Below are 27,592 nucleotides of genomic sequence, written 5' to 3'. Positions count from 1 at the left end.
TATGATCTGGAGTGATTCTGTGTCCGCTTCAGCTGTGGGGCAAGGACCGGCAGCAGGATTGATCAGTGAGCCTGCATGTCTGACTCCTGGAGGCGGGGGGGGCTGCCTGTCCTGGCCTAGGCCTCCTGGTAGAGGTGGAGCTCGGGTGGGGAGGTTTTTTTTCAAACCATGTGGATTAATGGGATTGGCTGAGCTTCTACCTAACACTTGAACACCTTGAAATTGGACATGGTCAGCTAATGTCAGTAATCCATGTAGATATCCCTGGGGACTCCTGGTGAGAAGACATTTAGGTGTCTCCTCGCCTGCTGGGGTGACAGGACAAGATGGTATTTCTGAGTACGCACTAGTCCAGTCCTTGGCTCTAAATCGAGCTCCGGCCATATGATGGGAGCTATGCTAAATCTGTCACGGCCCATGGCCTGAGGAGGCGTCAGTTTGAGGTTGAGCAGCTGCTCTCGGTCCGTGTTAAAAACCAACATCCACTTCCTTCAAATTAATTTGTAGAGCAGCCATCCCCTTTCAGACCCTCTCTAATAGGCCTACTATCAATGAATGATTCAATTACTGTGGAGAAGGCGCCACATGAAAAGAGTCCGGATATAAGTAGGAAAGAAAATCAAATATTGTATCATGTCATGTATTGTGTTGGTGTAAGCTTTATTTTAAAGTCCTAAAATGACAAACGTCACTAGTGTGTGAAATAAAATCTTGAAGACTAAAACTCTGCAGGCAGAGTGGAGGGGAGAGGGGGGTCCCCCAGGACCCTGAACAGGACACCACCGACCAATCACAAGGTCACATACAACTTACACTTCCACACCAGTGCTGCTTACATGCAAGGATGTCATCTTACGATCCTTGTAAACCCGGCCTCCCTTAGACCTGGAAGGGAAACAGGGTTATACACCTTCCCTTCAGCCCCCCACCACCACCTGATACATCAGCCATAGCTGTATTATAAGTTTAATAATACAGCTTTATAAGAGAATGTATTAATATAAATAATATAAACTGCTGTATAATAGTGTGGTCATTAGAGCACTCACTTTGATCATTCACCAAGACTCTGTATCGTATACAATACTTTGACACAAGACTCATTTCATATTCATACGATATCCTCTTTATAGTACCTCAATGTCATATATTCTAGGTACCTCAGGTGCTCTGGGCCTTGTGCCTGGGCTGACGTGTGTGCTTTTATGGGGTATATGCACAATTAACAATTAATTATGTATCGATGCTTTTCTCCAAACAGACTTGGCTGATTTGTGATATGTTAATCAGATATTCTTTTGATACATGAGGTAGTAAAGGGTCTTTCAGGGCATACTGGTGGACTGCGGACTCAACCCAGAACACCCCCTAACCGCAAACCTCCTAAACTCCCCAGTCCGACGCCGACCAGTATCGTCATGTCCGCACCAGGCCAGACCCATTAGACCCAGTAAACCATTAAGAGTTGGACAATACAAGGTGGCAATGTTTGTCTCTTTGTCTGCACGGGGGCCAGAGATGGTGGGGATTCTCAGTCTGATCCCTGTGTGATGTGTGTGCATGAGCGGAATGCAGCGCTGTCCTTGGCCCCTCCTCCAGAGCCCTGGGAGGAGGGGCCAAACGCCATGGTGACAGCTGTTATGGCATGGTGAGTGGCTAGCCCTACCCTTAGCCACAGTGTTTTTAAATATAGAAGCAGTGATGACACCATGACATAATGCACGGGATAAAGGGTTAACGGAAAAATGGAAAATGAGTTATGGGGGAAAATACCCCGATTACGAATCTTCGAAACAAGCAGTTTGTAGTTTGGGGGGGGGGGGGGGGGGGGGTACATAGTTAGAAGGAAAGCAATAGGCGATCTGCAAGCAGGCCTACCTTTTTTGTTGTGGCTCTGACTGGCTCACACTGATGGTGTCAGTAACTCTAACTCTAGCTCTGACACGTTACGTACATGAGCATGAGTTATGGCTCACACACTGTGGTACTAATGAAGAGTGTTTGTCTTCTGCGTTAAATTATGGTGGGCCTCCTCTCCATTAAATCACTGGCTATTTTATACTGCTATAGTGTGAAATAAACACACACACACACACACACACACACACACACACACACACACACACACACACACACACACACACACACACGCACACGCACACGCACACATACACACTACAAGCTGTATACTATACAAGCAGTATGTGTAAAATGTACATTTCAATTATTTTTCCTTTAATCCCTTTAAGTACATTTTCTTATTTTAAATACTTCTTTGCCTGTACAGTGACAGAGTTAGGGTGAGAAGGTGCTTATGGCCTGAAAACCCTAATGAAATTCCTTGGCAAACGAAGCTGATTCAGATTAATTTAGGACTTTGTGTCTTCTCTTGACTCTGGCATCCCTCTTGCACAATGTGTTCCATCGCAGGAGGCCATCATTAACCTGCTTGACAGGACCTTTCAAGTGCCCCGGTCTTAAAGGCATAGGACACAGGTCAAGGGAGGGTTGAGTCTTGACTGCGAGGGCTTAGAGGTCAAGTAGAGCTGTGCATGCTTTAAAAACAATATATAGAATATAGAATAATACAATGACAGATACATATAAATAGATCTTAAAGAAACCAAAAGTGGGATAGGATCGCAATGTCACTTTTTACTGTATTGATTTTTGCATAACTTTATCACGTACTGTAATGTTTGTCCTTTTAATCTACTGTATCAAATTGATTGTAGATTGTGGTATTGTTAGGTAATCTTAAATTGTATTTTTTGCATTTTAAAGCTATTTCAAATGACATCATATGAATCGTATATTGTGATAACTAAATAAATAAATACATATAAAATTGAATTTGCATAATCTATGGATAGTTTGGAATTAAAGGTCAGCAAAATGCAAAAAAGACACACAGAAACACACAGAAAACCACACACCAACACACAAAGACGCACACACACGGCGTTCCCCCTGATATAAAAGCTGAGTGAGTGTAGTGCCAGAGATCTGTCTCATTGGGTGACGATTCTCAGCCCCTACTTCTCCCCGCCGAATCCCAACCCCACGATCACATGACCTTGCTGCTTGCCCAATCACTCAGAGCCTTCATCGATGACCCTTGGTCCTCAAGAGGTCTCTTGAGAAGTTATTCACGTGTCTCTTACGACAGCTATGAGTGCATGTTCCCAATGGCATCGCCTTCATATCCGTCCCTGTGCAGACTACATGAGAGACTACACCCCAGGAACAATATGATATGATCAGCTAGACAACGTCAGACACACAAACACACATTTGCAATAATACACACACACACATACACACACACACACACACATACACAAACACACACTCACGGTAACACACACACACACACACACTCACAGTAACACACACACACACACACACACACACACACACACACACACACACACACACACACACACACACACACACACACACACACACACACACACACACACACACACACACACACACACACACACACAGTAACACACGCACAAACAGTTAACCCTGCACATGGCCCCCTTACCCATCCCATGTGAGTTGCCATATTTCACAACAGCGTATTCAATTAGAATCCCAAAGACTGATGGTATTCTGGACGATGGTCTTGTATTTAACACAACCTTAACAAGTAGTCATCAGACACAATGACACAGGGGAGCTCTGACTGTACTGTACCCAGTATAAAATCCTTTGACACTATAACGCTATGACGTTTTAAGTCCATCATCTGAATAGGTATTGTCGTGGAGTCCCTTTTTCCTACTCTGTCCTTCCTTAAGACCTCCGTCTACCACCTTGATACTTGACCCTTCACTTCCGTTTTCCATGCGTCGGGTCGAGGACTTTTAAAAAATAGGAACAGCCTTCTTTGTTTGGGCTGTGGAAGACAGGGGCTGGCGTCTTGACGCCCAGCGGCCCCTTGTATAGTCACAGAGGCCGTCAACTGTCGTTGGGACGGACGAATCACAGCGGAGTTCATAAAAAAAGACAGGCCCCGCGGAGGAGAACAGGTGGCCAAGCTTCCAAAAATTAATGAGGTGTCGTGAGGGGATCTAGTGACTCCTCGACCAAAGTTCATAGTTGAAACACCACCACCAACTCAACACTCCAGCTTGGTGTCTCGTGTGGTACAGACGCCAGAAGCCCTCTCGTCAGTCCGTTCACATTCATTTTGTTTCGGTTACATTTTTTTGGGTTTTAGTTTTTTGCGTTATACCCGCAATCCCACCACTAAACAGCCATGGACGCCATCAAGAAGAAGATGCAGATGTTGAAGCTCGACAAGGAGAATGGCATGGACAGAGCTGAGCAGGCCGAGGGGGACAAGAAAGCAGCCGAGGACAGGAGCAAACAGGTCGGAAAACGACGCGCTGCATCTGCGTGTCTTTTTTCGCGCAACTGTGACCCTCTTTGTGCGCAACTGGGATCCTCTGCGCGCAACTGATAAATATTCTGGATAAAAAAATCTCTCATGAATTAAAATAGTGACTGACAAGATCATTGATATTAAAATGTTCACTCGGAATGGAAACATACAGTAAACATACCCCGCCCCCCATGTATTCAAAAAAATAAAATGTCTAGTTTGTTTCGTAATTTTGAAGTTGCCTTTCTTAGTCTATTTAAATCTTGAGCTTTGCATGATTATATGTAGGAGGCTAGGCTATACAAACGTTTCTGTTTTTTTAATTTATTTTTTTATTTAGGCCTACTCGATATAGTCGAACAGTTAAGAAACAAAACGATGATAGCAGTAGTCGAACGACGTCGGTCCAATATCTTTATTTGCGGTTCTCTACGTGTACTTGTTACATTGAAAGCCCCGCTTAAATATCAGATTGTCTCTGTTGTCCGTCTTTCTGTCTTTCCTTCTGTCTGGACCGTGTGTCAACCAGCTGGACGATGACCTGCTGGCCCTACAGAAGAAGCTGAAGTCCACCGAGGATGAGCTGGACAAGTACTCTGAGGCCCTCAAGGACGCCCAGGAGAAACTGGAGCTGGCCGAGACGAAAGCCGCAGACGTACGTATGAGACAACCTCCGACACGACCTCTAACCCTGACCTCCATCCTGGTGTCTATATATTCAAACCCACTGGCCTCTCAGTTGAGCGTAATACAAATGTAGTTTAATGTAGTTTTGTAGTGTAATGAATACGTAACCGACACTGTGAGCCCCTTTTAGTAAACACACAGTAGGCCTAGTCTGACACCAGTGTGCTAAAACGGGGTGCATTTTAACTGGCAATTCTTTAGATGGCAGTTAAGATTAAAACAAATAATAATAATAAAATTCATTGTTTTGAACTTCTTCATGGTAAACATAAAACATGGATTACAATGTTGCATGTATACAACACATATATGATATTCCTATTTTATATTTCCCCTCTGTGGAATATGTTTCAATGTAAATATCTCAAACGTAGGCTACCATGGGGGATGAGCATTGCGCTGCCAATATAAACCTTCTTTAGAAACGTAATGAAAATATTTCCTTCTGAAACGTTACTCTATATGTTTGAAAATAACATCCACATTGTATAGGCCTTGTTTGTTATTCACATGTTATAGGCCTTTATTTAATCTATATTGAATATCGTTTATACAAATTCCCTCTTAAATGGACATATAAAATATCACATCATTATTCAAATAGGATAGTTAAAATCTACTTTCGTTTTTAATAGGCTAAATTTATATAGAAATAAAATGCGGACCATAGCGTATAGTCTATTACAACGTTGACTTCCGGTGCGTGACGCGCTTCTCATCAGAGGTTGATTAAGCGCACAGTGCGGGATCAAACGCTCCGCATCTTAAGGACAGGACAGCGTGTGTCTGCGAGCAGCGATTCGGACCCCGAATCATACACGTTCACACCGGTATAGCCAGGAAGCTAACATGTCTGGCGGGACGTCTCTGGAAGCTGTCAAGAAGAAAATCAAAACGCTGCAGGAGCATGCCGACGCAGCGGACGACCGGGCATCGGACCTGCAGAGAGAGCTCAGTGTGGAGAGGAGAGCGAGGGAATCAGTAAGCTGCTGTTAACGATTTAAGTCAATTAGTCATAGGCGACGGGGAGAATGAGCACACAAATCTTCTCAAGACTCTTATTTTTTAGACCCAGACGGCGGGGATTATGAAAATTACAGAAATACCACAAATGTGATGACTGGTACTGCACGTGAATCGATGGGGTGACAGGGTGGATTCGATGGGCGAGTCACGCCCAGGATAAACACGGTTTTGTTTAAAGCGAACCACCGCAGTAGATTAACCGATTCACCGATTAGGTATCCACAAATACGCCAATTCGTCTGTTATTCGAATACATGGCCAGTTTCCAATACCATATGTTAGCAATCATGTTGATTTCATAGATTAAACTAATGTTGTCTAAAGACGTTTCAGCCACTTCGAGGTCATATTGAGGTGACGTGATGTTGGCAAACACGCTCAATATGTGCAGTTCATTCGGGGTGAAAGCATCCAACTACGGTAAATGAGGCACGTGCTATCTGCTACTTAAACAGTGTGAAACAATGGGAGTGGACTACTCCATATACGGATTACAACACATTCGACAGATTGCCTGTAATCAGGCGCGTATTGGACCTATTGGGGTTGTTATAATCGACATTATAATGACGATATGCTGATTCCTTGGTCTCCTCTGGCTGCAGGCTGAGAGTGATGTGGCCTCCCTGAACAGACGTATCCAGCTGGTTGAGGAGGAGTTGGACCGCGCCCAGGAGCGTCTGGCCACCGCCCTCACCAAGCTGGAGGAGGCAGAGAAGGCTGCTGATGAGAGTGAGAGGTGGGTGTCATGGGAGATGGAGACATTACCTCCCTCCTGGTACCATAATAATAACTTTGAATTGGGTTGGTCACCCTTTCACACCACCCCTCAGAGACCTGTACATGACAGTCATTCAAAGAGGGCATAATCCTTGCTCAGTACACAACATTCAAAGATTAAAACATGGATAAAACATTTGATATCAGTTGAAATGTTGAATAAGTGTAACAAACAGAGCCTTAAATAATCCAGTTTCACCTAGTGGCAATTTTTAACAGTAGAAGTTCAGGGTAAAGTATCTAAACACATGGGAGAGGATAGTTTATGAATTTGTGTGACCGTCTCATGTGTGTTCTCTTCTCTCCCTCTATTCCTCCACTCCAGAGGCATGAAGGTGATTGAGAACAGGGCTATGAAGGACGAGGAGAAGATGGAGCTGCAGGAGATCCAGCTGAAGGAAGCCAAACACATCGCTGAGGAGGCCGACCGCAAGTATGAGGAGGCAAGTTTTGGTTCTCCTGCTCTTCCTGCCTGCCAGGCTGAGGAACCAACGTGAGAGGGGGTTTAGAGATGCACCTCGACAGGGCTTAATTTGATTAATGCCTGGTTAATGTCGATTGCTGGCCAATACCCCTCCTTTGGCCTTGATAAAAAGTCGTCGGTTTTAAGTTAAATTGGCTCTACAAATGAGACTTTTTAAATGGCAGTGGTTGCAGAACCCTCTCTGACTGGACTGTTTCCTCATTTAGTAGATGGTATTACATGTAGCTACTGTAGTGGTTAGTACCTAGATTCTGTCTCTTCAAGAGACTCGCTTGTTCAGAGTTCACCTAGACTCTGCATAGCCTCCCCCCTTAGCCTCCCCCCCCTTATGCACTTAATGTATGCTCTTATCGTATGTTGTACGTCCTTGCACTTAAATATAGTACTTAGCATTTGTAGCATCTTATCCTAGTTAACTTTGTTGAATACGGGGAATGGGTTAACCTAACAATTGGTTCTATTAACATCGTTAACGTACCGACAGCGATATATTGTTTCACTTTCTTCTGACAAATGTACTTGCCCTAAATGTAAATGTAAATTTCTACACTCAAATTTGAATCGAGGGATTGAAAATGTTCTGCCATTGGGTCTGAGGTCCATAGTGTAGTATATAACCAGGTAGTGTAGTATATAACCAGGTAGTGTAGTATATAACCAGGTAGTGTAGTATATAACCAGGTAGTGTAGCATATAACCAGGTAGTGTAGTATATAACCAGGTAGTAGATAACCAGGTAGTGTAGTAGATAACCAGGTAGTGTAGTATATAACCAGGTAGTGTAGTATATAACCAGGTAGTGTAGTAGATAACCAGGTAGTGTAGTATATAACCAGGTAGTGTAGTATATAACCAGGTAGTGTAGTGGATAACCAGGTAGTGTAGTGGATAACCAGGTAGTGTAATATATAACCAGGTAGTGTAGTAGATAACCAGGTAGTGTAGTAGATAACCAGGTAGTGTAGTAGATAACCAGGTAGTGTAGTATATAACCAGGTAGTGTAGTAGATAACCAGGTAGTGTAGTAGATAACCAGGTAGTGTAGTATATAACCAGGTAGTGTAGTATATAACCAGGTAGTGTAGTAGATAACCAGGTAGTGTAGTAGATAACCAGGTAGTGTAGTATATAACCAGGTAGTGTAGTATATAACCAGGTAGTGTAGTATATAACCAGGTAGTGTAGTATATAACCAGGTAGTGTAGTATATAACCAGGTAGTGTAGTGGATAACCAGGTAGTGTAGTATATAACCAGGTAGTGTAGTATATAACCAGGTAGTGTAGTATATAACCAGGTAGTGTAGTAGATAACCAGGTAGTGTAGTATACAACCAGGTAGTGTAGTAGATAACCAGGTAGTGTAGTAGATAACCAGGTAGTGTAGTATATAACCAGGTAGTGTAGTATATAACCAGGTAGTGTAGTATATAACCAGGTAGTGTAGTAGATAACCAGGTAGTGTAGTAGATAACCAGGTAGTGTAGTATATAACCAGGTAGTGTAGTAGATAACCAGGTAGTGTAGTGGGAGGCGTTGGTGCTCTGTTGGTGTTGGGTCTGACTTATGGTTGTGTTGTGAGTCCAGGTGGCCCGTAAACTGGTGATCATTGAGAGTGATCTGGAACGTACAGAGGAACGTGCTGAGATGTCTGAAGGGTAAGAACTCTTTGTCTCTTCTTTCTCCATCAACCATTACTCTAAAGCCCTCAATGAGAATGGATTTAAAGTTTATACATGGTTTGCATAAACTGATCCAATAATGTTAAATTTAGTTTATTGAAATGTGTCCATATATAAAGTTAAGGCAAATTAATTAATAAACGATAGAATTAAATCTAAGTGGAGCTGGTTAGCTAACAATTATGTTTTCAGCTTTGGCATTGGTTTGCGGGAATTCATTGGTCATTGGTAAATCGTTGAAGTAGTTGATTTGACACATTTCCCTTTTTAAAACATCTGAAAGCACAAGCTGTCTGTGAAATATGGGTTGCTATTTTGCTAATTTACATCTTAACCTCTCCTTCCTCTGTTCATCCATGTTCTTTGTCCCCTCCAACCCACCACCTCCACGTCTCCTCCTCCCATGCCTTTTCCACTCACCTAAACCCCCAGAAAGTGCTCTGAGCTGGAGGAGGAGCTGAAGACCGTTACTAACAACCTGAAGTCCCTGGAGGCTCAGGCGGAGAAGGTAGGCGTCTGACCGAATACGAGGAACCAAGCTTCTTTGGTTTGTCATGAGCTCATGAACTTTCTTTACTCCTAAACTGGCTGAATACTGGTCTTGTCTCATATGGTCTTCCTGGTTTCTGCGTACAGTACTCACAGAAGGAGGACAAGTATGAGGAGGAGATCAAGGTCCTGACAGACAAGCTGAAGGAGGTGAGTTTCAAGCTGGGTTTAAAAATGGGAGTCCTTCCCATTTTTTTGTGATAAGGCTTTTGGAGATTTCAACGTTATTAATCTCAACATACTACATTAGGGTGCTAATGGCTAGATGTTTATTGATTTTTTAATTCATTGTTTATTGGGTCAAATGTGTTTGCATGCCTTTGAAATACATTGTTATGATATGCATTGGTCTTCCCACTACCAGGAATGCAGAGGAATCGTGCTATAAGATGCTAATGCTAACGCTAGTTTATCTCCACTCCACTCAGGCTGAGACCAGAGCTGAGTTTGCTGAGAGATCCGTGGCCAAGCTTGAGAAGACCATCGACGACCTTGAGGGTAGGAATTCATCATGCTTTCATAAAATGACACATTTAGCAACTGTTTTTTATTTTCAGAGGACGTTGAGTTTAAAACTGAAGTACAACTTCCGAAAGGATACCTTCATGAGTATGAGGCCATATTACTGCCAAAAGTAAAAGTTATATTTTTGCTTTCCTGTTCGCAAGGTGTTTTCCTGTTTGCTCTAACATGCTTTGGAGAATAACAAAGCAGTGTTAGACCTCAGACTTTGAGATTTTTACCTGACGAAATATAAGCTTTGCCTCGCTGTAGCTGGTATAACATAGTTATTTAGTGTAATAACACAGGGTTTCATCTAATAATCAGCGCTGTTGAGAGATGGATGGATAGATATAGTAAAAACAAAATGGAAAGGATTCCACAGCATCCAAAAGGGACATCATTGTCTATGTGATTGGTCCATGCTTAGTGCCAAAAAGAAGAACGCTCGCATGAGGAGAAAAAATATCATAGCAAGCAGAAAACACTTTTAGAGCGTGAGAGCATTTTATTCTTTGGGTTGTACACTTCTATTTCACTACATATTAGGGTGTTGTTCATAGCTTTATGAGCGGTGCATTATATTTTCTGCTGTGTTCATGTAGTCCCCAAATGATTGAAATCAGCACAGTCAGTAGGACAGGCAATGAACCACAAAAGTTCTACATGATTGAATTAATTAAGTCCACAAGGACAACTCTCATTTAAAGGTTATGCTTGTATGGCACAGTAGCTGTAGAAAGCTTAGCAACATCCTCCTAGCCTTGTTAGCCTAGCAGAATAGGCAGTCTTATCCTAGCACTGTTAGCCTCCCCAATGACCTTCCAGGAGTCATAGAAAATGTGAGGCATTTCTTTGTGACTTCCCTGGTATTTGAAACTGTGTGAGCAGCTGTTGGTTCTGCCTTGGCTATTCGTCTTGCTGTCAGATTATTTTATTTTTACATTCTTTCTGTTCTATTCTTTGACCATTGTGTTCTTTTTTTTCCTTTTTTCAATTCCTTGGCATTCGTCCTCTACTCCCTTCATCCTAATTTTGTTTTGGCCTTGGCTCATGTCATGTGAACCCACATGATCATAGATGAGTTGTACGCCCAGAAACTGAAGTACAAGGCCATCAGCGAGGAGTTGGACCACGCCCTCAACGATATGACCTCCATGTAATTGACCACCTGCCTTGTGCCTGCTTCTTTGCTCCCAATAGCTCCCTCTAGTGGCTGACCTGAGTGCAGCCGTTTTTTTACCCTACAACTAACAGCTTTTATTTTTAGATTATCACACCCTCTCATAATATTTTATGAATAACTCTCGGTCAGAACATCCATTTTAAGCAATCATATCAATCAATGTGATATTTTAGCCCTGCATCTCAACCTTTTAAATTTATTTAAGATTTTATTTTTGGTTTTAAATGTCATTCTTTTCCATCCTTCCCTTTTTTCCTCTCCTTCAATGTTTTCCCTCCTCTTTTCTTTTCACAGCTAAATTGTTTTCGTCCCTTCATTTCCGGGGCCCCTGGTGGCCGACCCCGGTAATCCTCCTCCTCCTCTCTCTCCCCTGGGCAGCGTTCTCCAGCTCCCTATCCCCTCTGTCTCTGCGTCTCTTTGTAGGACACTGGGTACTCTGCTGCCCAGCTCCTTTAGTACATGTCTTTAACGGCAGTCTGAGCCATATCTCTTTCTGTAAAAATAAACTTTATTCCATCTATGTCCTCCTTATATCTTCCCTACATCGGCCATTGTCATTGTTTGTTCTCTGTCTTTGGAATTTGTCTTTGTTTTAATTTGTTTGAGAAGCTTTTCGAATAAACATCAATGCTCCTCTATCATTCCCCATGTTCCATTTTGTGGCCAACTGCGGCCGAATATTTTGTTCTCATACTTCATGAAACCAAAAGGCCATTGCATTTTTATGAGCTATTTGGTTCTTTTGGGTTCCTGGTTAAAGGCCCTATTATATTGATTAATCTTTAACTACTCTTAAGGGTCACTTCATTAAACGATGTATGGTAATGCATCGCTAATGATGTCTACCTGCACCTGTGGTACATTTACATGGTGAATGTACAGCTACATTTACATGGAAAATGTACCACCAGGAAACAAACCAAAGTATTTTTGCATAGGTTTAGAATAGCCTGGAATTTGATTTGAGCCATTTCGCATACTTTGCCCAGCGAAGATATTATGAGGATGTATCTTCCTCCCAGGCATCCATTTGCCGGTTTTGACATTTACATAGTGGTGCTATTTGTTCCCCAAATTATTCACGTCAGTATTTTATTCTCTGGATGCTGGTGAGGATGCATTTCCTCCTCAACGGTCCATCTATCAATCAGTCTCCTGTTTCTCTGGCCAGTAGAATACATCAGGACATTCTTGTTACGTCGTTCTTTATCTTAAAATGAATTAATGCCAACATATAAACCACACTGTAGTAGTTGTGGAACCTTAAGCCCCAAATCGGCTATTGATTTTCTAGATATAATGTTGGAATAACTATGGTTTCCAAATAAATTTGAAACTGTGTATTGCGCCACAAGTGGTATCTATAAATTTTCATTCTACTGTCCCAAAGGTAAGCATCTATTTGTCAAACACTAGACTGACTACTTAGATGATAAAAAATATGATTCTTGTTTCAATGGCTCTACATCAAAAGGATGAGAGAAAAACAAGTTGTACGCAGGTATTGGCCTATATGTAGTTTTCATCTAGTAGGGAAAACGCACTCTTGTGTGATGCAGTTGTGACCCCAATGGAATTGGAAATGTGTTGTTTTACTAATTCATTTCAATCTCACTAACTTCCGCTTTCCCTGTCTTCATCTTTCTCCCCTACTGTGCATTCTGACGGTCTAGATCATCTACACAAGCAGCTTGAGAAGAACCGTATGCTGACAAATGAACTGCGATTAGCCTTAAATGATCCGTAAGATCTATAGCGATTCCCCTTTTCTTATTTTTCATCTGAAGCATGAAAGCCGCTTTACACCTTTTTGTAATGCTAAATTTATGTTATTTGGCGTTTAAGAATACTATATTCATCTTTTGTGTTGACCTCAAACTCTCTTATAATATCATGGGGGGAGGATTTTGGGGGTTTCATGCTGTTGCTGCAATGTAATGGGATTTGGGGCAGCGATTCCAGCTGATTGTTTTAAAAAAACAGATGCTGATGGTTACCTGGTTTAAAGGTATAATATGTTATTTCTGCCGCTAGTGGTCTCCCAATCACGACAACAACAAAATAAGTACTTTGATGCTGTCCTGAAGTAGCGTGGGAAAATGGGAGCTGTTGTCTTCACCATCATTGGCTGTCAAAAATCTATCTGACGTTTACGTGTGACTTTTAGTCACATAATGTTGTTTCTTTCTAATTAGATTCCTATAAGTAACATAATGTTAACTTGTTCACTTACAATTAGATGAGCTTACCCCGCTTTAAATAATGGAATGTGGTCAATTTTACCACATATATACTTTTTCTATTTGTTGTGCACAACTCTACAATGAAATAAGATTCAAGCCATTTCAAATAGTAAAACAATTTTCAAAAGTTAAAACACTATCAAAAATAAAATTAAATAACCTGCCAAAACACTGCATTAGCTTAGTGGCTGGCATGAGCTACAGTACTTGTTAAAGTGGCACATTGTACTAAGCTAGATCCATATTGAAATATCCAATCAATACATTAGGGCTCTATATGAGTACTTTCCCGAAAGATGACACAATTGACATTAGACCAAATGTCACGCCTGTTACCGTGAATAATACAACCTGTTTTTCTTAGTTTAAACATTGTAAACAATTGGCGTAATGTTATAACACAACTTGACAAAATATATAACATAGGTCTAGCCGTTTTATATATTTCAATGCGGAAATGTTACATATTATACATTAAACTGGCACAAATATCAGCAATTTGTCAACTAAAACATGCCTTACTTAATAAAGAGAGCAGGATAGTTCAGTGACTATTGTGGTCAACTACAATCCAAAAGTTTCTTGGTTTGAAACCCAAATTGTCTGTACCTTTACATGTAACTGAAAATTCTGATAAATGTCGCTATGGATCAAAGCCCCCATGCTAAATGACTAAGTGGTAAATACTAACTCATACTCCAGCACTGACTTAATATGAGTAGGCTTATGTATGCCTAGATACTTTTTTCCCCAAGTATAACTACATATCCAAAGACATTCAATATGCCCTTAACTGTATCTTTTGTGTGTATAATCTCCTTACTGCACAATTAACAAACCCACAGCACAACAAAACTATTAAACTGTTGGTGGTACTAACTGAGGCCTTTTTATTTCCACTTTGGATCATTCCTGTGTATCTATCTGCGTAGTTGTGTTCCTAATCTCACCAATGTGATTATTCCTGTATGCAATCACTGTTCCTTATCTCACTTATGTGTCTGAGATCTTTGCCACTTTGCTGCATCCAAAGGTAAACTATCACGCATGACTGAAGTGAACAGCAGCTAAAACAGATGGTGGGTCAAATGACCTGACATTCCCAATTCCCAGAGACTGTCCATAACTGATCAATGGTTTGGATGCTATACTGAACAGTTAGCCATGTTATATGCAATATAGGCCATATGACGTTTCCATCATAATACACAAGTGTGCTCTTAAAGGCTGCGCCATTTATCATGAGGTTAATTAATTTTGTTTAAGCGTCGATGGGTGCCTTTCAATTCACTCAGTTTATAATCGATAACTGCAGAATTTGCACGCTTTTAATATCACCTCATCGTACTGCGTGTTATGACTTTAGCATGTCGAATGGTGAAGAACCTGTAGCGTATGACGTTGTTGTTCATACCTGTACATGCTGCACTGATCACTGCCGGTCAGTTTAATTGTGTTTTTAATTTAAATCTTTTTTCTTTTTTTCCTTCCAATGTATTTTATCTGGGGAATGTAATAAAACAGTGCAATGTTATATTTCCACGTCGTTGTTTATATTATTGCACATATGTGTGAACAAATACAATGCCTTTTTATTGGTGTCCTTTTCCCATTATCATTAGTTGGAAGTTGGAACTAAAAGCAAATAAAAATATTTATTACACGGCTCTTCTCAGTGCCATGGAACGCTCCGTTCACTTGCATGGGACCTTCACAAATTCTGGTGGTGAATTATGTTAGATTATTCCTCTTTGTTTAAGAATGCTTGATTCTGATTGGCTGGGAGGAGGGCATTAACCTGGCAGGTTGCTCGCTGACTAGTCGGCTGTACTTGCTGCTGACTGAGCACAGCGTCATCAAATAGTAGATCCATACGCCACTTGTATTTTTTTCTATCACAGAAATTTCCAACATGCGGTCCATTGTAAAAATAAATGTTTAAAAGTAATGTGTCGGAGAAATCTATCGGAGGGTACATAGTTTCACAAGCGAGATACAATGTAGCAACTACGTTATTAAACTAGTGATCAGATGCAGCCTTGTGTGGTTGCTATAGAAACTAAGTAGCTAGAGCTGAGCTAACGTTATTCACAGTAGTCCTAAATATTGCAGCTTTTGTAATTTGAGTTTGAGTGTATGTAACTAAAATAGCCCAAATATAACGGCTAAATAATTTTGTTGCACATTTGTCGCAAATAAAAAAAAATTGGAATAAGGAATGCATGTTTGATCGATCGTAATTAAAGGGGACAACTTTTTGAGGGAGATGAACTCAAACAGTATACATTTAATAAGCATGCAATACGAATAAGAAAAAGCATAATTATTAAAGTATTTGAATTGTTTTATTATGATGGCAAGCAAGAAGTAGAATAAACGGGATAATCACCTCATGGCAGGACAATAAACAGTTTGATATGCCCGGCTCGTGGAAGGTTACCGTCCTACCGCGGTAAGCAGTCCACGAGCCGGGCATATCAAACTGTTTATTGCCCTGCCTCTCGGTGATTATCCCTTACTGATTCACCGTTGCTAAGCATATAATGACCGCTGTCAAGGAAAGTGGATTTTTTGCCGTCTTTCATATCACTCCGCAAGTAGTCCGGTAACTTAATACAACCCCAGCGTACTCGGTTGCTAAGCGTCATCGACGTCTTTGGCTGACTATTTCTCTGCTGATCAACACTACGAATGCTGGTAACAAATAAATTGTAAAAAGACACAGTGGGAATTTTTTTTTCGTTTTCGCAAGTAGCCTTGTAATAAGCGGGATAATATATAGAACGTCTGTGTTACTTTCCCGATAATGCCTGGCGTTCTATACATTATACCTTACATAATTGTAAGCAACTATGACAGGGTCCTACTGTTTAATGAGTATGGTGGTGACCTAATGAATACATGATTGAAGCCATTATTTGATGTCATCCCATGGCTCACACAATGGTTGTTACCAGCGACCCCATGGTCATGAGTCCGGCGCAATACCACTACACAGACATTTACTGCAAAGGGCAGATTAGAGTATATTATGAGAAATATGTCTTCCTTACGTGAAGATATGGTGAGCTTGGTTGGTCTGGTATTATGGTATGGATACACCTTAAAAATTGGTTTACCGGAAGTTACTTAACAAAACAATCGCCAACCATGTTTCTGTTTCGCCATTTTTGCCTTCTCGCTATAGATTTCACACCAAATAGTCTCACAGTCACCTGGTGTATGTGTGACGAATTTGCAGCTTTTACCACTTTCGGCACCAAACGTATCCTGCGACCCACCGTAAAGTGTGACCCCAGGGGCGCTGTTGCATATTTTCTGCGACATGCACGAGTTTGAAGCGTAGAAAAGCATGAAGTTGTTCACGTGCGGAAACATGCACAAGCTTAACATTTGTATAGTCATCGATCACTCGGAATGGGTTCATTGGTTTTGTGACACCGGACAATACCACGCTGAGAGGCTGAAGCAAAGCGATTGATTTGCCTGTGTGGTGGCATAATGATGACAAACTCCCTGATCTGGTTTGAGCAGAGAGCGGGCCGACTTACGCCTTCTGTTGCTCACTCACACTAACCCCTCCAAGCCAGCTCCTTCCCTCATCAAAAACATATGTTCTGAGACACCTGTCTAAATTAATACTCACTGACGCCATCATCTGGGTCAAGAAAAATTGGGAAGTTGTCAGAAAAGTGTATGTGAAAGGAGAACTGGCCACAATACACACCAGTGCTGTTTCAGTGCAGTGCTGGAGGGTTGGTTGCTTTGCCATAACAGCCATACCTTGCTACATCACCAGATGACAAATTAAAATGTGACTGTCACGGGGAATGGGTATTGGAGATGAAAATTAACTATTTTTCTTGAAGAGGAGTTTCAGGTAGACGGTAGATGTTTCCTCAGTTGCTTTTTAAATGCAGTGTATGATGAAATAGATCTCAGCTGTGGGCTTAATTTACTCTAAAGCTTTGGGCCTCTGAAGGAGATATTAAACTGGTGTCTAGATGTCCGCGTGCGTGGTAGGATTAGGTTGTTGTTTCTGTTTTGCGTATGGTATGTCTGTATGTCTGATGCGGAAATAAAAAATTTCTGGAAAGTGACTGGAAGGTCAAATGTTCTATATATGAAATTATGGGCCAGTAAACATGTTTGAACTGAATTCACTTTATCAATAGGTATTAAATTATATTGTTTAAAAAGGGGTGCAGATGGGGCATATCTACTTGAGTGAGATATCAACTTAAGAAATTTCTGTATGATTTTTATTCTTCTGAGATAGGTAGGAAAAGTCGCCTACCTATCTCATAAGGTAGGCGACCTTATGAGATAGGTAGACAATATTACAGTAATTGATAAATGGAAACAAAAAAATTTAGTACAAGGTTAGATGAGCTGAGGAGTGAATTAAGTGACAAACCTTCCTCAATATGCCCAGCAACTTGGCAGATCTTTTGGAGACTAGGTCAATATGGTTAGACCATTTTAGACCACTATCGATGATGACCCCTAGGAATTTGGTTTGTTGAACGAGTTCAATTTCAGTGTTGTTAATACAGATTTTAGATTGCTCTTTAGGATAGTATTTATTTGGGTTGCAAAATATCATGAAGTTGCATTTTTTCACATTGAGAGTCAGCTTGTTCAGTTGAAACCATTTTTCTACAGTAGATAGTTCATCATTAACATTTTTGATCAGTGAGTTGAAATCTTCATGTGAAGCTATGAGGTTAGTGTCATCCGCAAAAAGTACTGGAAGGAGATTAGTGCATGATATGGCCATGTCATTGATATAAATTAAGAATAATAAAGGACCAAGGATTGATCCCTGGGGAACACCATACAAAATCTTTGATTTTTCAGGAGAAAAAACATTCATGTACACATATTGTTCTCTGTTGATGAGGTAATTCCTGAACCATTTTAAGGTTCCATTCTCCACTCCATATCTATTGAGTTTGGCAATGAGTATTTCATGACTGACCGTGTCGAAAGCTTAACTCAAAATCAGTAAGACTCCAAGTGCAAATTTCCTGTTATCGAGAGAAGATGAGATATAATTCACAAGCTGTAAAAAGGCATGCTCAGTGGAGTATTTTTTGCGGAAGCCATATTGGTGTTTGCATAAGATGTCGTTAGCCAATAAATTATTAGGAAGTCTAGAGTAGATGAGTCTTCCAGAATTTGAGATATGCAGGGTAGAATAATTATTGGCCGATAATTGCTGAATTCCTTGGCATCACCTGATTTGAATATTGGTATAACTTTTGCAATTCTAGATCATGGGGGATGATTCCAGATGGAAGAGATAAAGGGAAGATGTGAGTGAGTGGTTGGACGATGAAGTCAATAGTCTCTTTAATGAGGACACTTTTAATGTCATCATGTCCATGGGCTGAGTTCTTTAATGCCATGCTGATATCACAGACTTCCTGTAGGGTTGGGGGTTCAATATTTAGTAGTGGAGAATACTGGCCCTTAATCGTGATACAGGGATTTATATCAGATTCCTTGATGTTAGATGCTAGTTCAGGGCCAATATTAACAAAAAGTCGTTGAAGCCATTACCAATATCATTAGGGTTGGAGAGAATACCCTTCTGGTCATTCATTTCCATAGGAGCAGTTGACTGGGAGTAACTGCGGTTCAGTAAGTGGTTGATGAGGTTCCATGTTGTTTTAATGTCGTTTGAAGCTTGGTTAAATTGATCTGATTATATTTTTTTGGTTTTCCTCACTAAAGCTGTAAAATTATTTTTGCATTTCTTGTAGTTTTTAACGTTTATGAGGGAAGGGTTTGATATCGATTTCCTGTAAAGTTTATTTTTCTTGCGGGAGAGCTTCTTTAACTCAAGTGTTATCCACAGATTATTCTTAGAGGAATTATGCTTGGATTTCTTGGTACACAAAGGAAAGGAAGTATCTAGAGCAGAATTGAAGAGTAAGTGATAAGCTTTAGTTACATTTATTAACATAAGAACCGCATCCCACGAGATAGAGATAATGGCTGACTTAAAATAATCTAAATTCTTTCTCCTGAATTTACGTAATTTGATTGGTTCATTCAAAGCAATGTTAGACTTAGGAGAATCATTATGGTTGATAAATTGAAATACGGGAAGATGGTCTGAAACATCACATGACCACAAAATCTAGAGAATTGAAAAAAATATTATCAATGAGTGTAGCAGATGACATGGTGATTCTGGACGGCTTAATAATAAAAGGAAGGAAATTAAAGGTATAAAGTGCATTTAAAAAATCAGCTGTTGACGTGAGATCCCCTTTAAGCAAATCAATATTGAAATCACCAGGAAGAGCACATAATTTACATTCTTTGTTTATTATATCAAGAGTGGAGTGGAGTGCATCAATAAAAGTATTAATGTCTGAATCAGGTGGTCTGTAAATACAACCTACCAGAATGCTTTTACCATTAACTTTCTGACAACATGGAATTTCAACAAATATCGACTCTGCTAAGGTACAAAAGACAGAATTTTGAAGATCAAAGACGAAAATTCTCACAGCACAGCAAACTATTTAAAGGCCGGTAATTCAGTAGTGGTCTGCACGAAACAGGCTGAAAAATAGAAAAACATAATATTTATTAGGGGTGTGTCCCTTCAGAGCATCAACTTTATCTATTATTGGCATATAATTAATGATGAGCTATATTTCTACCTTATACTGTACTTTACATCTGTTTCTCTGTCATTGTACGTTTTATGAACTGTCCGAGCCCCAGCACCCTATTGACTGGGGGAAATTGAACATTTAGAATCTGAGACAGGAGGCTATTATAAAACAGTTATTCATTAACTTTTATCCGTTTTGTGAAAAGTTGTATCTGCGAGTTGCGCACGCGGGCACGCGCGGGCCAGAAATAACTTTAGGTGGGGCTATAATATGCACATTAAGTGCACAATTCTAAACTGGCTGCCATTTCCACCAGGAGAGTGCAATATGCATGAAACTTGTTCTACATGCACCAATTGTCATGATGAACAACTTTCAGACTCTGACCCATAATAATAATGATAATAATAGGAGAGTATACAATGGGGTGCATGCGTGTTTCGTATGACCCCTAATAATATTAACGATTACAATAGGGTTCCTACGTTTTTCTTAGGACCCCTAATGAATATAAATCACATAGACCTTGTGAGCATGACTAATGGCTCTGGCACTTTTTTCTTTCTTTTTTAATGCATGGACTCATCCTCTCCACCAGAGGGCAGGGGCCCCCTCCCCGGTTGAGTGTTCAACGTGCGAAGAGGAAAAAGGGTTCACAGTTCAAACAGCTAGGTAACGCTGGGATCGTCAATACGACTGCAGGGAAGATATCTGATATAGAACCAAGTAATGGATTTAAACCCCGAATCTTCTGGGACTTCTCAAGACTTCAAGGCCGAGTACATACTGAGTAATGTTGCAGAGGTGGTGGAGAGAATCCTGACTTTCGTTCCCACTAAGTCCCTCCTGCGGATAGCTAGGTAGGCTAGCGTTAGCACACCTGGGACCCGAGCTGATGGTCGCTAACGCGCATACTAGCCCACTGTTTACATCGTCAATGTATTGGTCACATACACAGGAGCAGTCGTATACAGTGTGTGGTGAAATGCCCTTGTTGGTTCAGACATAAATGTAAAATAGTATATTGATGAATGTACATTTTGAATGTTAATGTAATGATCTAATACGAGGAGTGATCTGTGTATATCACGCTAGTGAAGTGATAGTGTCGAAGAAAATGTAACGAATAGACTCTACAAAGACATAACCCACAAACGTAAAAAACAAAACATGTTTTCTTCTAACAGCCATGCACTCTTAATATTACGTGTAGTTGGCATTTCTTGAGTCTTGTTTCCACCGTTCAGTGTGTGCAGGCTGTGGAGGAACTGTGCTCGCAGGGTGCTGAGGACCCAGCAGAGGCTGACCTGGGTGTCAGCATTTGGCCCATCCCTCCCTGATGTCCACGTTCTGTGTGGTCGTCTCTCCGAGGAGGTGGAGGTACTTCAATAGCATCCATTCCTTCAAAGGGTTTTTGGTTTGTAGTGTCCAGTAAGACGCATGGTCATTGTGTACAACGAGATTCTTGCGGTCAGGCAATTGTCGACTAATTAATATAAAATATAATATAAATCTAAAATAGATATCAACATCCTAATCGCAATACTTTCGTAAGGGCATCCCCTTAAATGTAGGCTTTAGATATCCCAAGTAGCAAATGTGTATTGTCAACTGTTGGTAATGATGCTTGATCAAACTTAATTTAATTAGAAACCCCTGTTAAGACTGGTACAAATAACAATCATGATTTGGGAATTTTGGATGCGTGCCACTGTAGTGAAGTAAATCTCCTTATTGCTACATATGCATATGCTGCTTCCGTGATGTGTATTTTAAGAGGGGATAGTTATGACATAAACATGTTCCCTGTGTGTTCACAGAAAGTGTTCCTCTTGCCTAAAACTGTCCTTGCTGTTGTGGACAGTCATGCCTTCAACGGACAAGCATATTGCTACAGACAGAATAAAGGTCAGTGCAATAACACCTTGAATGTGTTCTTCTTTATGTCTCATTCTGCTGATTTTTTTTTTTATGATTGATTGGTGTTATGGCATACTTATTCTGAGATGTCCTTCGTGCAAGTCAAAATATGAGCACAAGTAAATATGTTTTAGACAGGCCTGATATGTGTATATGTTGGCATAAAAGTGCTTCAGAAACAAATGCATCTAGGAATTGTATACATTTAGTTTCTAAAGTGTAAAAAGTTATCAAAGTCAAATCGATGAAGAAATGGCACATAGTTTGATATAACTAAAAGGGCAAATCTATATGTCCTGTAGATTAGACAAGATACTACCTTATTGCTCCCAGACAGGACCTTTGAGAGCTGTACCGGTAACACGGTACTTGTTTGTTCTAGAATATTTACAGAACATGGCTATACACTGTAAACAGCTTATGGTTCCGTGGCTGCAAGCTGCTCAGGGCCACACACCCACCGTCCTCTCTCCTCCTCATTTGCATTAAAGCTACGGACACCGAAACGGCGCATTTGGGGAAAGCTCAATGTGCGACTGGCTCGTAGTGGCTGTAATTCTGCACCATGGCTGAATTTTGGGAACATCTTCAAATACTGTGTTTGGGGCCTACAAATATCTATATTAAAGCATCCATAAAGTTGCTTGCCATGGGACCTTTAACAAAAAAGACAACTAAACAATGCACGTGTTCCTATATACATCATTGATTATAGCATGGTGTAATAACATCTGTGCACACCGTTGTTGGTAGAGCATCTAGTAGATTACATTTTTGTATATATGATGTGATACCTGCACATTTTTTCAGTCTGTTAGTGGACAGAATATATATATATTTTTTTTAATAAATACAGTGCATTAACCGGCTAGCTCTATTCATAACGTTTTTTTCTCTGGACCCTGAAGCGAAGAAGAGTCGCCACAGTCCAGACACGGTGGAGCAGCTCAACCATCTCTTCCCCAGGAGTTGTGACGTCATGGGCATCTCCGCACCGGGGATAGTGTGTACGTGTTTCCCCTTTGTCTTCTCTATTCCTGTTCCAATCTGGAAAGAGGAAGCGTTCTGCTTTTATTGTGTTTTAATATGTGTAACATCACTTTACAACATATACCCCAAAAACAACCTCAACGTTAATTGCTCATCAACTGTGAAGTTGAATTTGAAAAGTTACCAACAGCGCTTTAATCCACCCTTGAACCGACCACTTGAAAACCAGACATTTAATAGATTAAATGAAAAAAAGGATCAATGGCTGCTGCTTTTGTTTAAAACCACGTGTGCATAAAAAACCACTGTGGTAGAATGATCGATTGCTTTCCCTTTTCCACAGTGACCCCTAGTGGTTCTCACTCTGGCGCCCCTGTAGAGCACCAGGACGGAGACGCCGGCTTTGCGCTCATGTTCCCCAGCATTGAGGGAGTCAACATCAGGCCCTTTCACTTCTGCAGGAAGACCTTCTCTGAGACAGCCCTACAGGAAGCAGGTGGGCAGCCTCGCCATATATGTTGTTGCCTCAGCAACAGGCTGCACTCCTTACTCATCGCTCTTTGTGGTAGTTTTATAACATTGCTGAAGAGTGCTTAAAACCAGGAAATACGTTAAACACGACTCTGCCAGTACTCACTGAATGTTGATAGTCCATCAACATTGCCATTGCAGAAATACAATGGCTTGGCAATTTCAAGCTACTCCTGGGCCAAAAGACGAGGCCTCTCAACATAATGTGTCATGGTTTTTCATGCCATTGACTCCTGTGCCCACCCAGGACTGGTGGATAACCCCGACCTGCGCGTGGTTCTCCTGTTCGTCTATGAAGCGTACAAGACCGGGGGCGCTCGCTTCCTGAACCAAGTGCTGGAGCCGCTGGCCAAGAGCAAAGCACTCATCGCTGGTGGAATCGTAGAGAACGTCTTCTCTCCCCCGAGACAATGGTGATTTATTTATGCCTTCCTACCCATTTGACCTATCCTGGAGACCGTCACGTGACCTCACGTTTAGGTGACAATGTAATCGGGGCCAATCAGGTTCTGTGCCGTAGTTGATGGCGTAGCCCAGGGCTATTCAACCTCCTCAACAAGTGGGCCGAAAAGGAAAACCACTGGGGGTTCATGGGCCACACACAGTAAAACTACCTGAATGAATCGCTACAAATAATTCGTACTTAAAGTAGTGTTAACTTAATATATAGTACTACTACATGGAATAAACTTGTCAGATGCATTCCTTCCTCCTTCACTTTTAATCGTATCATTATAAAAGATTTTGTTCTCATATTTTGGACACGCATCATAATTCAACAATGTTGTTTGAATCATCACAAAACAGAACTACTGCACATATGAGACATTTTGAGCCAGTGAGTCAGCGAGAAAGATTGCACTGCCTTGTTTGCCTAGTTTGGCAAATCCTGAGACACTCATGCAGCTTCTCATAGCTCATGGAGCAACGTGCCCTTGTTCTGATTGCATTCATATGAGAAAAGCTAGACTCACACGTATCGGTTGAGCCAAAAATTGTCAGAATAAGTGATGCCAGTTCCTGATTGTGGGGTACTGATACTGGCTAGTATCACCGGCTACACACAGAAACCTGATTTGCATGCAACTATGTTTCTCCTTTTATTTATTTTTTGCATGCAACCTCTTGCGGGCCAGCAAAAAATTAAGAGGGGGCGCATTTGGCCCACGGGCCGCTAGTTGAATAGGCCTGGCGTAGCCAATCAGGTTCTGCGTCGTAGTTGATGGCGTAAAATCCAGGCCTCCGTTGGCCAAACATTAACTGCGTCTCCTCGAGTTCCTTAGTGTTCCTCTTTATCCTTTGTGTCCACACAGAACAGCATATTTGATGGTGGCACATGTTTTGTTTGGCGGAAGGAGTTTGTCTTTCAAGGCCAGTACTCCCGCCCACTGAAATCGATATGGGTGGCTCGAGGTCCAGGCTGGTCCATATAAGTTCTGTGAAGTTCTGTAAGAAAAAAAAAAACGATGGCGTGGGTTCAGTCCAGGTGAATCAGACCAAAAGTCCTGGGTGGCCCCTTTTGCTCTGGAGTTTAACCAGGTGGCAAGTCTCTAATGAGTTCCCTGCTGCAAACTCCTGACGCTTGCTTTGTTGCCCTTTCTGTTGTTCTGTTTCATTCTATCAATTAAAACATGATCTCTGCTCCTCTCGCTCCATCTCCACTCTCCCGTCTTCCTCCGCTCCGCCCCGTCCTTCGGCCGCCCAGCTGTGGACCGGGAGCCTACGGCGTGGTGGGCCTGGCCCTCAGCGGGCCCCGGGTGCAGGGGGCCTCTGTGCTCCTGGAGCAGGACGTGGGCACCCCCCAGGAGGCGGAGGCCACCATCCAGCGGCTGAAGGCGGCCAGCCTCCCCGAGCGCAACACACTGGGCTTCATGTTTGCGTGCGTGGGCCGCGGCCACAACTACTACAACAACATGGGCAACGTGGAGGCGGACGCCTTCCGCAAGGTCTTCCCCAACACGCCCCTCTTCGGCCTGTTCGGGAACGGCGAGATCGGCTGCGACCGCATCGTCAAGGAGGACTACACGCTGTGCGACGGCGACGCGGAGAGTCTGCAGCACGCCTTCACCACCGTCATGACCCTGGTGCATCTTGGGTGATGCCGGACTCTCACCGCACGCACACACAAACGCAAACAAACAAACAAACAAACCAACACACACACGGACCCCTGCCGGAGCCCAACGGCCATCTCTAACAGACTGGACATTCCAGTGATTACAGGCGCAGCGAAGGCGTGCTCGTGGTCATTCGGCCGTTCCGTTTGACACGGAATTTCAATGTTTTTTTCTTTTTTAACACATAGGTTTTTTCTACATTTTGGAATGACTGATGCCGGTTGTAGTGGAACACGGCAGTCTTTAAAGAAAAGAATGCTAAAAAAAATATACAAACTTATGTATATATTTCCCCGATGTATACATATTTAAAGCATATCTTCAGATTTAGACTTCTCTGACTGGTTAACTAAGTCAGGTTAACTAGTTGGCTAAACTGGTTTTTTGTTTTTTCCATTTCTTACACATCAACACAGGCTTGATTTAAAAAAACAAAAAAAACATCCTATTGACATAGGCACTTAACATGTTATGTTTAACATATGTAAAATAGCTTTTATTTCTAATGATGCCATGTACAGACTTTATCACACAATGATTAATGTATGCGCTCCGCCTGAAGCTGGGTTGTCGTAGCGGTACTCGCCCCTAGCTTCTAGGTTGTATACAGGTGAGGTACTCTGTAAGGCAGGTTGTCATGGAGACCTTGTTTTGTCAGTATTGGTCGTGAAGGGAAAGAATGTGGAGTCGGTAGTCCGGACAACTTGTTGTTGAATACATGGTCAACGGGTGCTCTTCTTGAAATGTGGGCCATCTGTTTTAAGGATGGGTCATTCGTTTGCTTTAACAGGGTATGTAACAAAGGGAGAACATGAGTATAAAGTGTGCGACTGAAAAGTTTGAAAGCCCTCTCTGAATGGAGACGGTTTTGTTAAAGGTTGTCATATTTACCTTTCATAGGTATCATGAAGGATTGACATGATGTGTTTAGATATTTTCCCCCTGACCTGTTCGCTAGACAATTTGAGGACAGGATCAAATTGTTTTTACTTTAAATATTGTCAATATTCAAGAGATGCCTTTATTTCCTATAACAGTGCCTAAAAGCTGTTTGATTTATATTGACACCTGTCAGCGGTTTCCATTTTGTAAGAAGTGACAATTAAATCCATTCAATCGCTGCAAAATTAATATTGATACATGTGCAATTTACGCTTTAATTCGGTCATATTGTCTCTTTATTCTTTTAAAGGGAAGCTTTAAATTAGTATTTCCAACATTGGCTTCCCGATAGCTGTAGTGTAGTGTAGTGTTTCTATCTTCGAGCCGTGTTTGGCTTGATTGAATAATATTTTTCATGCACATGCACTTTTCAGTAGAATGTGCCATATCAACTCCTTTTGAATTGATCGTAGCCTACTCTCCATTCTCCCATGCTGTTCATTTATTCAATAAATATATTTTGAATCCCACTCGATAGCACCCACCCTTGTTTGACGTGTAGCTCTTATATAATGAAGGCAAATAAGCCCTTGTCTCTGTATTGGAGCACACCCTTGGAGTCCAGCCTTGCAGGGTGAAATCCCTTGTAGCGCACGTCTAGGAGACACTGAAATGGTTGATAAGGGCGAGCTGCGGGATCCAAGGGTCCGAACTCAAAGTGGGCGGTACCCATCTCCGTTACCCACCAATCACCGTTCTAAGGTGCATTGGGCGGTACATTTCTTGGTCAACAACCACTCACTGATTGGTTGATAACGACTAGAGACACCGCCTCCTGTACGTTCGAACCCTTGGATGAAACCCCCCTCTGTAACAGTCGAATGGGTGAGTCTCGGTGAATGGCAAACGGTTGAACCAATTGGCACAAAGGCAATTTATATCACCAAAATTATTTTAAAAAAACTCCTGAGAGGAAGAGGAACAA

General features: G+C 41.5%; 2 protein-coding genes across 3 annotated transcripts; both read left to right on the top strand.

Moving 5' to 3' along the window:
* Nucleotides 1-4,062: 4,062 nt before the first annotated feature.
* Nucleotides 4,063-11,935, top strand: LOC130403561 (tropomyosin alpha-1 chain-like). 2 transcript variants are annotated; one of them, XM_056607974.1, is made up of 10 exons: nt 4,063-4,384; nt 4,926-5,051; nt 6,715-6,848; nt 7,215-7,332; nt 8,959-9,029; nt 9,486-9,561; nt 9,690-9,752; nt 10,031-10,100; nt 11,184-11,262; nt 11,584-11,935. In XM_056607974.1, the coding sequence occupies exons 1-10, from the start codon at nt 4,271-4,273 to the stop codon at nt 11,585-11,587; spliced, it is 855 nt and encodes a 284-aa protein (XP_056463949.1). In that variant the 5' UTR covers nt 4,063-4,270; the 3' UTR covers nt 11,588-11,935. The 2 variants fall into 2 exon arrangements, with proteins under 2 accessions (XP_056463949.1, XP_056463950.1); XM_056607975.1 differs by lacking the exons at nt 4,063-4,384; nt 4,926-5,051; nt 11,584-11,935 and adding an exon at nt 5,835-6,064 and having other exon boundaries at nt 11,184-11,266.
* Nucleotides 11,936-20,803: 8,868 nt separating this feature from the next.
* Nucleotides 20,804-27,196, top strand: fbxo22 (F-box protein 22). The gene is made up of 7 exons (XM_056608290.1): nt 20,804-21,027; nt 21,415-21,547; nt 21,988-22,075; nt 22,996-23,094; nt 23,421-23,573; nt 23,856-24,021; nt 25,314-27,196. The coding sequence occupies exons 1-7, from the start codon at nt 20,897-20,899 to the stop codon at nt 25,705-25,707; spliced, it is 1,164 nt and encodes a 387-aa protein (XP_056464265.1). The 5' UTR covers nt 20,804-20,896; the 3' UTR covers nt 25,708-27,196.
* The last annotated feature ends 396 nt before the right edge of the window (nt 27,197-27,592 follow it).

This window comes from Gadus chalcogrammus, chromosome 14, assembly GCF_026213295.1.
Source record: "Gadus chalcogrammus isolate NIFS_2021 chromosome 14, NIFS_Gcha_1.0, whole genome shotgun sequence".
Lineage (NCBI taxonomy): Eukaryota > Metazoa > Chordata > Actinopteri > Gadiformes > Gadidae > Gadus > Gadus chalcogrammus.
This window is presented reverse-complemented; position numbering and strand designations above follow the sequence as displayed.